The 12716-nt window shown below is 40.4% G+C and overlaps 1 protein-coding gene across 2 annotated transcripts in view; it reads left to right on the top strand.

Moving 5' to 3' along the window:
- Positions 1-12716, top strand: part of SOGA1 (suppressor of glucose, autophagy associated 1) — a 126652-nt gene that overhangs the window by 87323 nt on the left and 26613 nt on the right. For both annotated transcript variants that reach the window (XM_030211568.1, XM_030211567.1), the window contains exon 8: positions 8685-8915. In XM_030211568.1, the coding sequence (XP_030067428.1) occupies positions 8685-8915 (231 nt within the window). The remainder of the gene's footprint in view (positions 1-8684; positions 8916-12716) is intronic.

Raw genomic sequence — 12716 nt, 5'->3', positions numbered from 1 at the left:
ACCAATTGTTCTTTACAAACCCATTCAAGCTCTGTCAACTTCCCTGGGAGCGTTGATGGACATAAATCTTCAACTGGTGCCACAGATTTACGATTGAATCATGGTTTTGGTTCTGATTGGGTTGCTTTGTTTACATTCACATTTCACTTTTATTTGACATACTGCAAAATCAACATAAATATGTAAGTGGAAAACAGCAAGGAGGGTGCAGTGATCTCAGAGTGAAGGAAAAAGGTACAAGGCCTAGGTTACAAATTTCAGACTAATTGATATGATTTTAAAACAAATGTCTCCTGCTTAAATGGCCAAGGAACAGACAGTGGAGAGGGAAGTGATCCAGAATGACAAGAATCAGTGAGACAAGGAAGGGGTGGCCCCTACTTGACATTTCGCCCTTTAGATTGTAAGCTCCTTGGAGCAGGGACTGTCCTTTATGTCAATTTATGTTAATCTGTACAGCGCTAAGTAAGCCTAGTAGCGCTCTAGAAATGTTTAGTAGTGGGTGGGGGGATAATAATGGCTGTCTACCAATGCTGCAGAGTCTTTAGCCAACTCCACTGTCGCTGTGAGCTTTGAATCTTTGTCATGCTGAAGGTGAACTTCATCCCAGTTTCAGCTTTTCTTGCTGAGGGCAGCAGGTCTTTCTCAAGGACTTTTCTGTACGTTTCTCCGTTCATTGTCCTGACAAGTTTCCCCGATCCCTGCTGCTGAGATATGGATGGTGTTCTCTGAGGGATTATGCTGTGCTAGGTAGAACTTTGTACTCAGGCCATACCACAAAATATTTCACTACATGGCCATAGTATCCTCTTAATGTCCCTTTTGTTTACAGCAGATGGGCTTTAAGGTGGTCTTTCTTGAGTAATGGCTTCCTTCTTGCTCCCCAACCACCTAGGTCAGATTGTGGCGTACTTTGAATAAGGCAGCAAAAAATGTTAATGAGGATGCCCAACAAGTAATAGAGTACTATTTCAGTCTCTATTAATCAGAAACCATATGCGGAATTGAGCAAATTAATACGTTTCTTAATATTCAAAATACGGCTGCCCGTGTTATTTGTCTTGGCCTCAAAGTATGACAGGATCACCCCCCTCTTACACTATCTTCACTGGCTTCCGATTGAAGTCAGAATAAAATTTAAGGTTCTCCTTTTGACACATCACTACATTTATCAACTCCATCGTATCTAGCAAATCTTACTATACCGTCCTCACCGACACGTACACATCGGTCACTTACAGATAACAGATTAGTAATTCCGTCACCGGGCTAGATGGGAATCCACGCGAGCGTCAGCTTTCTTTTTCTTATCCCCTACGCTATGGAACTGCCTTGCAAAAGTAATTAGATTAGAAGAATCATATACTTGCTTTCGTAAAGCCTTAAAAACGTATTTTTTTCAGAGTACGTTTGAAAACATCGCATGACAAAGGGAAAGAAAATAAAATAGGTATAAAGGATGTTCAATTTCATAATGCAGCATTATAATTTTGTTTTTTTTAGTATGAATGGTGTCATATTTGTTTAGTTCTTCAGTATGGACGTTTGTTTTTTGTGCTTTCCTATCAAACACTGGATTTTAGTTTGTATGTTGTGTTTTAAATGTATATTTTTACAATGTAAACCGTTCTGTTTTGCTGATGCAATAAGTAACGGTATAGTAAATAAATAAACGATTTAATCTATTTGTAAAATATTATATAACAGTGACATAAGCATCGCCACACTGGGACAGACCAAAGGTCCATCTAGTCCAGCACCCTGTCTCCGACAGTGGCCAATCCAGGTCACAATCACCTGACAAGATCCACGGAGCAAAGCATTTTGTACTGTTTGTCCCAGGAATAGTGGATTTTTACCTACATTCCTTTAAAAACATTCTATGGCCTTTTCCTTCAGGAAGACGTCCAAACCTTTCTTAAACTCTGCTAAGCTAACCGCCTTAACCACATTCTCTGGCAACGAATTCCAGGGACCCTCAACCAGTCAGGTTTGCCACGATGAATATGCATCGAGTAGATTTATTTGCACTGCGTCCTGTATATGTCTAATTTTGAAAAGGCTGGTCTTTTAAGTGATAGGAAGACTCCCTTTTTGATTGATGGTTCACCTTTAAGGAAATTTCTTCCAGCAACCCGTAGGCTACAAGGTGACTGACTACAATTCAGAAAAAAAACTTTAAGGCTCTTCTGTTTTAAAATGCCTCTGATTAGAGTTTTCTAGGCTGCTAAATTTTTTTTTTTTTTTTTTTTTTTGGGGGGGGGGGGGGGGGGTGATTGGCTTTTTACGTATGCACAAGTTTATTTTACATGCCCACTTTGTTCTACATATGTATTTTATGATTGGAATCTGCCTTGAACAAACTTTGGATCAGTTCTGCAGAATATAAAAATTATTTGGAAAAACAACTTTTATTATGTAAAATTTGGGCATTGCATGAATGTCATTAGCTTTGCAACTGCACCAGTACCATAAAGGATATCTATGTTGAATACATTTTAAGAGTTTCACTGCTACACCTTGACGTTTCTAATTCACAGTCACTGTGATGTGAATTCATGGCAGCCAACTAATCCATGTCATAAGGGAACCGTTCCTGGCTTTTAATCAGCTGCTCTAAGCACGTCAGGATTAGACTGTAAATGCAAACGCTTAGAAAAAAAGCAAGAGATTAAAGAAACCAGGGCTGTATTCCGGCCTCTCTCTTATGATTTGGAGTTAGCTGGCAGCTGTTGCTAAATTTGGGAGCACATGTTCTCTGTGGCTAAGTGAGAAGGAGAGAAGAGGGCTGAAGATACTCTGCAGATACACTAGGTAGCACCATGAAGGCAAAAAATACGACTTTAAATGTGAATTTAATTCAAAAAAGAAAATCGTTTGGAGGGGCCAGGTGAGGACATTCATTGTAGAGAATCAATACCAGTTGTGGCTCAAAACCTAGACACCAAAACAGACATAACACTACAAAGGCCTTCGCCCAAAATCCTTACTTAAAGAGATCATAAAAAGCAGCTGTGCCATCTGGAAACCTGCAGTGAACGAGGACGTAGAGATGGGAAGCTTGGGGAAAAAAAGAAAACTATGTTTCTCTTCCTAAGGACAGAATTAGAAAAACTGGACATTTTGGAGAATTGAAAAACTGCCGAAACAGTACCTGTAGATCAGAATGACTAAGATGGCTCATAATAGCAATTGGATCTTTATGATAATTGGGGTCACCTCCCTTAAGGGCTCAGAAAATCAATGTCCGGGTTTTAAACTGGACACATCAAAGCCACAGACAGTGAGCGATTGAACTTGATGCGTTGCGAAAGTGTAACCGGTAATGCAAAATAAATAGTTGCAATAATCTAAACCACTGAGCACCAGTGATAGACATTTAAATACTTAAAAGGTGTAAATATGCAAACTAGTATTTTTCAGATATGGGAAAGTGATGGATCGTAAGTTGAGGTTGCAGAGTGAGAGACAGGAGCAACATTGGGGTGGTGGATGCCTGAAATGACCTCCTGCGGGAGGCTGTGAAGACAAAAACGGTGATGGAATTCAAGAATGCGTAGAATAAACAGAAGATCCTTATATAGAAAAAGGATGGGAGTCCAATTAAAACCAGACTTAAATGACCTCATAACTGGAGTGAGCTTTTGACAGTAGCTTCAGAGGATGGGAAGGAAGACCAATGCCAGACAGACTGTCGAGCAGGGACTGTCTCTTCATGTTCAAGTGTACAGCGCTGCATACATTTAGTAGCGCTTTAGAAATAATAAGTAGAAGTAGTAGTCTTTGGAATCTTGCTACTCTTTGGGATTCCGGAATCTTGCTACTCTTTGTCCTTATCCCTTATTTGTCCTGATTAGATTGTAAGCTCTGTTGAGCAGGGACTGTCTCTTCATGTTCAAGTGTACAGCGCTGCGTATGTCTAGTAACGCTTTAGAAATGATAAGTAGTAGTATTTGTCTTTGGGATTTTGCAATGTTGCTGCTCTTTGGGATTCTGCACAGAATGTTGCTACTCTTTGGGATTCCAGAATGTTACTACTCTTTGGGGTTCCGGAATCTTGCTACCCTTTGTCCTTATCCCTTGTTTGTCCTGTTTGTCTGTCCTAATTAGATTGTAAGCTCTGTGGAGCAGGGACTGTCTCTTCATGTTCAAGTGTACAGCGCTCCGTACGTCTAGTAGCGCTTTAGAAATGATAAGTATTAGTACTTCCACAGTCTGTGCCCCATAAATGGCAAAGACCGATCAGGATCAAGGCTGGAGTGGGCTTTCTCAGCAACTCCAGTAGTTGGACCGGTACCGGGTTAACTTGTACAGTTTGTGTCCCAAAATTGGCAGTGAGAAATTGAGATTAAGGAGTCCTTTTAGAAAGGCACGCTGAAAAATGGCTTGTGGTAGTGTAGGCGTGGGTTTTGGTTGCGCACATATCCATTTTTCAGTGTGCATGCAAAAAAAAAGTCTCTTTTTTTTTTTTTTTGCCGGAAATAAAAAATTGCCACGCATCCATTTTGGGTCTGAGACCTTACCGCCAGCCATTGACCTAATGGTAAAGAATTTGGGCGGTAATGACCTGCGCGCTTCCACTACGCACGCCAGAAGATAAAATTGAAATTACAACAAGGGTCAGGTGGTAACCGGGCAGTAAGTCCAATTCGGCGTGCATTAGGCATGCGTAACCGCCTGCCATTAAGGTAAAAAGGGGCCCTAAGTGTTTAAACATGATGAAGTGGAACCTATGCAGAGTGCCAGATCCAACTCTGGCCACCCTGTGAGGCAGAACGGAAAGAGTCCTGACTGAACTACCCACTAGATGTCTTAAGACTTCTGTTGTACAAAATCACATTCTACAAATTAAATCTCAATCTACAACATACAACAGATTGATTTAACCCCTCCTTATACAGAGATACCAAAAACCATCAGGATATTTTAAAGGATATTGTATTAACAATAAAGGATATTTATCGCATTGGAAAGATAACTCTCCAGTCAATGTCATTCTTTGGTGGAATTGGGTCTTATTGTACAAGAAATATGAGCAGCTTTCAGTGAATAACATGTATAGAATGTTTGTACGTTTGGGAAGCTCGCCAGGTGCCCTTGGCCTGGATTGGCCGCTGTCGTGGACAGGATGCTGGGCTCGATGGACCCTTGGTCTTTTCCCAGTGTGGCATTACTTATGTACTTATGTCCTCTACTTGGCTCACTTTTATTACATAGAGCAGTGATTTAACCTATTGTGATGTCATAGTGGCTCATTCCACCAATAAGAGCCAACCTCATTAGTGATGTCACAATGGCTTGATTGTATAGAATGTTTGTACGTTTGGGAAACTCGCCAGGTGCCCTTGGCCTGGATTGGCCGCTGTCGTGGACAGGATGCTGGGCTCGATGGACCCTTGGTCTTTTCCCAGTGTGGCATTACTTATGTACTTATGTCCTCTACTTGGCTCACTTTTATTACATAGAGCAGTGATTTAACCTATTGTGATGTCATAGTGGCTCATTCCACCAATAAGAGCCAACCTCATTAGTGATGTCACAATGGCTTGATTGTATAGAATGTTTGTACATTTGGGAAGCTCGCCAGGTGCCCTTGGCCTGGATTGGCCGCTGTCGTGGACAGGATGCTGGGCTCGATGGACCCTTGGTCTTTTCCCAGTGTGGCATTACTTATGTACTTATGTCCTCTACTTGGCTCACTTTTATTACATAGAGCAGTGATTTAACCTATTGTGATGTCATAGTGGCTCATTCCACCAATAAGAGCCAACCTCATTAGTGATGTCACAATGGCTTGATTGTATAGAATGTTTGTACGTTTGGGAAGCTCGCCAGGTGCCCTTGGCCTGGATTGGCCGCTGTCGTGGACAGGATGCTGGGCTCGATGGACCCTTGGGCTTTTCCCAGTGTGGCATTACTTATGTACTTAATGATATCCCTGGGTCTCATTATGGTTCTCAGAAATGGAAAACTCTTGACCTCTTTCTGTCATCAGCTGTCTAACTGCATTGCTTAAAGTTTGATCTCAGCTTAATGTATAACATTGTTTTGTATAATAGTTGGTTTTTTTTTTCTTTTTTTCTTTTTGAAAACCTCAATAATAAAAAAAAAAAAAAAGAGGATATTTTATTTATTTATTGCATTTGATTCCCACATTTTCCCACCATATGGCAGGTTCAGTGTGGCTTACATATTGCTAAAAAGGTGGTTACAAAATTTAGATTTGTAGAATTCTAGTACATAATACAGAAGTACAATAAACGCTTAGGTTGATATATTAGCGTATTGTGAGAGGTTATTCTTTTCCATTTCTGAAGTTTTTGTGATGTATGGTGGTGTGGGATTAGGCAGATCCAGGGAGGGGAAAACTTCTTGAAAAGATGTGTTTTCAGGATTTTTCTGAATTGTAGGTAATTTTCTGTAAGTTTCAGGTCTTTGGGTCGTGAGTTCCAAAGTTGTGTGCCTATAAAGGAGAGGCTGGTGGCATGTAAAGATTTGTATTTTATACTTTTGCAATTGGGGTAGTGAAGGGTTAGGTAGGTTCTTGCTGTTCTCGTCACGTTTCTTAATGGTAGATCGATAAGTTCCGTCATGTAATCTGGTGCGAGTCCGTAGATGATTCTGTGGACTATTGTGCATATTTTGAATGTTATACAAGCGTTAATAGGAAGCCAATGTAATCTTCTTAGAAAGGGTTTCGCGCTTTCGAAGCGTGTTTTTCCAAAGATGAGTCTGGCAGCCGTGTTTTGTGCTGTCTGTATAGTTTTCTTATGATTTGATCTTTGCAGCCTACGTAAATACTATTGCAGTAGTCTACATGGGTGTTTAACAATAAATTGTACAATAAAGTGAATGATTTTTTGAGTTAATGTGCTCATTTTGAAATCATTAGTCTAATAGTACTGAATATATGAGAGAGATTTGCATATAATGCAAGTGATGGTTTTATAAGAGTCCTTATCTGTGTGTAAAGCATGCTTGGCACGTGAAAATGGTTTCTGACATTACTCCATGTGCAGAATAAAGCACTACATAGCTTTATTTTCAATACGCCTTGTTCAATGTTTGACAAACAAGGTATCATGCATAGAAACCAAATAAACCCTGCAGTGCCTACTAGCTATCTGCTGAAATCCCTCATGCTAATAAGCTCAGAATAAAAGCAGTGGAATGCAGTGGGGAATTTCTTCTTCTCAGGAATCTGCCAAATCAGAAGGTTCTCCCTTCCATCACACTAGCACTGTTCACCTAAGCAATATTATTTGGCTGTGGTTGAGACAGGAGGGCTGTGGAAGACAGATCCTGCTTCTGCAGACTGGAGGACTTAGTTCCAGTGAGGATCAAGGCTATTGCTCTGCAGGGGTGGTGGACTTTTGAGATAGATCCTCTTGCAAGGTTTGGAGGTGGGGATTTGGTACTGTGCACCAGACGAGAGGATGCCTCTTGGGGATGAGGGGACACTTTTCTCAGGAATGGAGTTTCAGGTGGAGGCCACTTTTGATTTGGCTGTGGGGCCTCCTTACTGGGCCTTGGAGGGAGCTGAAGCTGATAACTGCTACGATAACCGAGTTAAATCAGGAAGGGGGATGTTAACAGTTGTTGGGGGAGGGGACTGAGCGAATCACAGGTAGTTGCATTACGGAGGCCTAAAGTACTGTAGACCCAGAGGAGACTTAACTGTTAGGCTGAAACCACAAACAGGAAGCAGAAATTAAGGCAACTAATCTATATAAATAAAATCTCCCCTCAGACGTTCTGAAGCTCACTCCATCTGTCCTGAACTCCTGTCCTTCTGGTAGGCTAGGCTATTCGGACTACTCACCCTCAGTCTCAGCCACGCCCATCTGGGCTGTAGGCCACGCCCCATCTGCACATAAAAAGCACCCTCAACATTCTAAAGCACACTCGGAGGCTTCAACAGTTCGTATGTTCGAAGCTCTGTAACCATTTTTAAGCACACTACATCTCTGCCCCGCCCTGACCTATCAGAGAAGGGAGGAGTGTCACAGCTGCACCGCTCTGACCTATCAAAGGGAACTGAAACAGGAAAAGGGAGGAGCGTCACACCGAATGACGGACCTATCAGAGGGAAGTCAAATAGAAGAAGGGAGGAGCGTCAGAGGCCAAGGGGACGGCCTTATCTACGTCTCATAGGTTTCCTTGCTTTCTTTTCAGTGTATTGCAGCTGCAGTCACTTAGGTAAGTCTAGCAAGCCTGTCAGCTACTGAATACAGAAAGCAAAAGATAGCATGTGGGAACTTGCTCCATTTTGTTCTCTGGAATGCAGTGATTATTATACAAATGGTCTTGCTTTCATTATTTTGGTAGGGGCTGCCTTCATGACTGTCCACAGTCCCCCCAGTCCTGACACCTGACAGGGGGGACAGGGAAGGACACTCACTGTCTCACATATGCACTCGCACACACTCATTCTCACATACACACACGCTGTCTCACAGACACACTCACACCCACTCTCTGTCACACACACACACACTTGCACATTCTCACTCTCACACAGTCACTCTCACAGACATACACACTCCGCGCAAAACCTTGCTAGCGCCCGTTTCATTTCAGCCAGAAACGGGCCTTTTTTACTAGTAATGTAAGAAATGAAAACAGTTGTTAGGAAGCGATATGAGGCTCTTTCGTTTGATCTTAGAGTTTTTATTTCTCACCAGCTGAAAGAAGATCAGCAGAAAATGCTCCAGCGGAGGGAGTTTGAGCTGCAGAGCCTCAGCTTACAGAGGAGATTGGAGCAAAAATTCTGGAGCCAGGAGAAGAACCTGTTGATGCAGGAGTCCCAGCAGTTCAAGCAAAACTTTGTATTGCTTTTCCTGAAGCTTAAGTGGTTCCTGAAACATTGGAGTCAAGGCAAAATTCTTCACGGTGATGGAGGAGACTTTCTAGAGGTATGTTGACCAGATGCCATGTGGTTATTCCCAGGCTGACTGTGATCCACAGAGATGTAGCTTGAAAGATTGATGCTGTGTAGATTTAACTAACCGTAGAAATACGTTGTACGCATTTACCCCAATCATAGAAGCATACTGTGCTGAGTTATTTAGCCGTCACGGTGGGGCATAACAACCAATGGTAAATGGACGCTGTGCAGAATTACTCAGCTGTATGTTTGTCATGCAGAGATGCCCATCCTTCAACTTGTCCCTACTCAGTTTTGTAAATCTCGACTACTTACCTTAAGACAATTGCATTAGTGATATCTTTTCATCATTATTTATTTAAAAATCTTTTAAACTTGGCAATTGCTTTAGCTCTAGGCAGATTATAGTAAACAAATGAAACAACAATATAACAACAAACCAAATTCAATACATTCATATATAAATTAAAAAAATATATATAAGCTGTGACATTAATAAAATCTTTTGTCTTAAAATATAAAATTAAAAAGCCTGAGAAAAGTAAGCCTTGACTTTCCTATGAAAGCCACACAAATCTTGTTCTGATCTCAGTAATTCAGGTAAGGCATTCCAACACTCTGGTCCTGCAATAGAAAACGATCTTTTATGAACCAGTACATGCCATACAACCTGTAAGAGAGAGTATTTTTACAAAAATAGCTACCAGCGAATGCAAAATGTCAGCAGTCCAGATGATCATTCCCTGACTTCTGGAGATAAAGTCCGTCACCTTTTTCCTGAACACCAGAAAATAATTTATTTATTTTATTTATTGCATTTGTAACCCACATTTTCCCACCTCTTTGCAGGCTCAATGTGGCTTACATTACATTATGAATAGTGGAAATCTATAAGAAAATATCCATTTAGTATTGCTTAAGGATCTTGAGTAACATGATAATAGTTAAGCAGGATAGTAGAGTAACGAACTAATTTCGTGAGAATTTCTTTAAGCAGTTCTGGATATTTGTGTAATGGTTCACATTTGTTGATCTTTGTGGTATGCCTTGTCAAAGGGATGGGATGGGATGGGATGGCAGTCACCCACCTTAGGACCTTCAGTATCATCCGCACTGCTTTAAATTTAATTTGCCACTCCATTGGGAGCCAGTGTAAAGAATAAAGTACTTTATTTATTTATCATTTTACTTAATTGTATTCACATTTATCACATAAATGTAAGAAAATACAGAAATTAATATAAAAAGGAAAACATTTTCTCTCAACAATATATATTTACATAATTGTCCACAATTGGAAGATCCAAGATCAGGAAAACAATCTTAAAGAAAATTAGAAAAACTCAAAATGGTTAATCTTACACTTCACATTTTCTGAGGGAGGAAGGCTAATCGGTCATTGCAGCCGGTACAATGGTAACTGAAGGAAGTTGCTGCAGAGGATTCTTCATCTGTTTCCACAAACTCTTATAATTTCTTAGGTTCAAACAAATAAGTAATAAGGAAATAAAACACTTACAAGGGAATCGCGCTAGGAAGGTCCCACCTAGGGCAATGATTCCTGGCTTAAAAGCCAAGACTTCACACCTCCCAGTCTGCGATTCCCTTGATGTGTCAGGAAATATATGCATCTTTGAACCCAAAAAACTATCAACCATGTATCGGAAATACAATTTCAAAACATTGTTCCTATCTAAATCAAAGACGAAAGAACAAAGTACTTTTCTAACGTCTGCATTGCTGTTTCCCTCAACTAATTGTGCAGCTGCGAATTCTGAGTCATCTGTGGTATCATAATGGAAACAGCTAGAAGTCCAACATAAATAAGATTACAGTAATCAAGGGATGACATGATGATATTATGTAAAATCAAACATTCAGATCTGGGTGTAAATGTTGTAGCGTTTGGCACTTTGATGAAGGGAATAATTTTATGAAGTCATTTTGTGTGTTTGTGGTCTCTTGTAAAGTACTGACCGGTATTAAAGTACACACTATGACACGATGGTGTGCATCTACGTGGGAGGAATTTGCAAGTACACATATAGATTATAAAAATACCTAATCTGTGTATGAAGGTGAATAATCTAGGCGCAGATTTTTATACCTGCTTTAAGAGCACATGTAACTGAGCTTGCAAAATGTATAGGTTTATGTATTTAATTTTGTGCTTGGTATATACGGCCTTATCCAATGAATTAGTCAAGGTAATGAACAAATTATAAAATCATTAAATGAAAAGAAAGCCATTAGTGAAAGGATAGAACTAATTAAAGGTAGAAAATAAGAGCAGACATTCTCAAACTGCAGCAGGGTCAGATAGGTCTGTGTTGCCTGTGGGGTTATATGTGTACGTTGTGGTTGCATGTTTGTGCTTGTGTTGCCCCTCGTGGGGCAGTGTTGGCATATAAGCTGCAAATGATTAGTTTGTGGGTGGTGGCATAGTTGCAGAAAGTATTTTTGGGGGGTGGGATGGTGGAGGGGTGTGGGGCAGTTAGGTTTTGGGTGTGAGGGCAGTTTGCGGGATAATTTTTGGGGATAGGTAAGCTTGTAGCTGGTGGGGGGAGTAAGATTTTGAGCCTGAGAGCAGCTGTGGAGTGGTGGGGTACTTGCAGGGATTACTTTTGGGGGGTGGGGACAATTGGGGTTAGTTTTGGGAGGTGAGAAGTTTGCATGGTGGTATTTTATGGATGGGACAATTTACAGAGGGTAGATTTTGGGGGTGGGGCAGTTGCAAGGGTAACTTTTATGGTTGGGGCATTTTTTGGGGTGGTGTGCAGTTGTGATTCTCTTATACGTTATTTGTCCTGTCTGTCCTGATTAGATTGTAAGGTCTGTCGAGCAGGGACCGTCTCTTAATGTTCAAGTGCACAGCGCTGCGTACGTCTAGTAACGCTATAGAAATAAGTAGTAGTTAATAGTAGTAAGTCACCAGGACAGGTGTCAGAAACCCCATTCTAGTGGAAAGGCTTTGTCTAACTGGTAACATTATTCAAATGCAGTGTGAAATTTGAGCAAAAATGTGAGTGCAGGGAAATCTCCCAAAATTGAAAAATATAAGAACAGTAGGATTATTGAAAATAAGAGGGGCTGTTATCAGCCAACACTTCATGTCTATAGAAAGCCCCCTTCAGTGGAGGAGGAGGAGGAGGAGACTTCACAGCTAACTGGGTGTTCAGAACATCCACAGTAAATATACATGAAATAAATTAGCATACATTAGAATCAAACCGCTTTGTTATGCAGATCATTTTGTTCCACGTTCGTCAATGATTTAGTAGATATCAACTTCCATACCTGACATATTCAGTGACACCAAACACATAACTGCAATGAACATAATTCAATTAATGTAAGAATTAAAAAACTAGAACCTTCTTTGTGAACGTGTATATGGTTTATCCATTCGATAGTGGGAGGAAGGAAATGCCTATAAATAATTAGTCCCAAACACATATCTCTCATCTCAAATATCATTCAAAGTAGTGATAACAAACATTATACTCTGAATATTTACTCGGGGATCTTCAGATATCCAATTCATTTATACCTTATGGGGAATTGTACCCCATTCTTAATGGTATTTTACAGATCTTCATAGATCTACCCGATCTTGTAATATCTTCTAAAAATATCTATTCTATCTTATCTATTAGTTAACATTACTTAACTTCAAATAGGTAGTAGTGGAGCAGCAAATTTTCTTTCTATTCAAACCTCCGCCGACTTGGCCAGGTTTCGTATGTACTTCATCAGGGGAGAGGTTTGCTGCGACAAAATAAAAACATTAAGAATTGTTTTCAAGTCTTAATAGTATCACCACTTTCTA

The sequence above is a fragment of the Microcaecilia unicolor genome, chromosome 8 (genome assembly GCF_901765095.1).
Source record: "Microcaecilia unicolor chromosome 8, aMicUni1.1, whole genome shotgun sequence".
NCBI lineage: Eukaryota > Metazoa > Chordata > Amphibia > Gymnophiona > Siphonopidae > Microcaecilia > Microcaecilia unicolor.
Note: the sequence above shows the minus strand (reverse complement) of the source record. Positions and strands in the feature narration are given on the sequence as shown.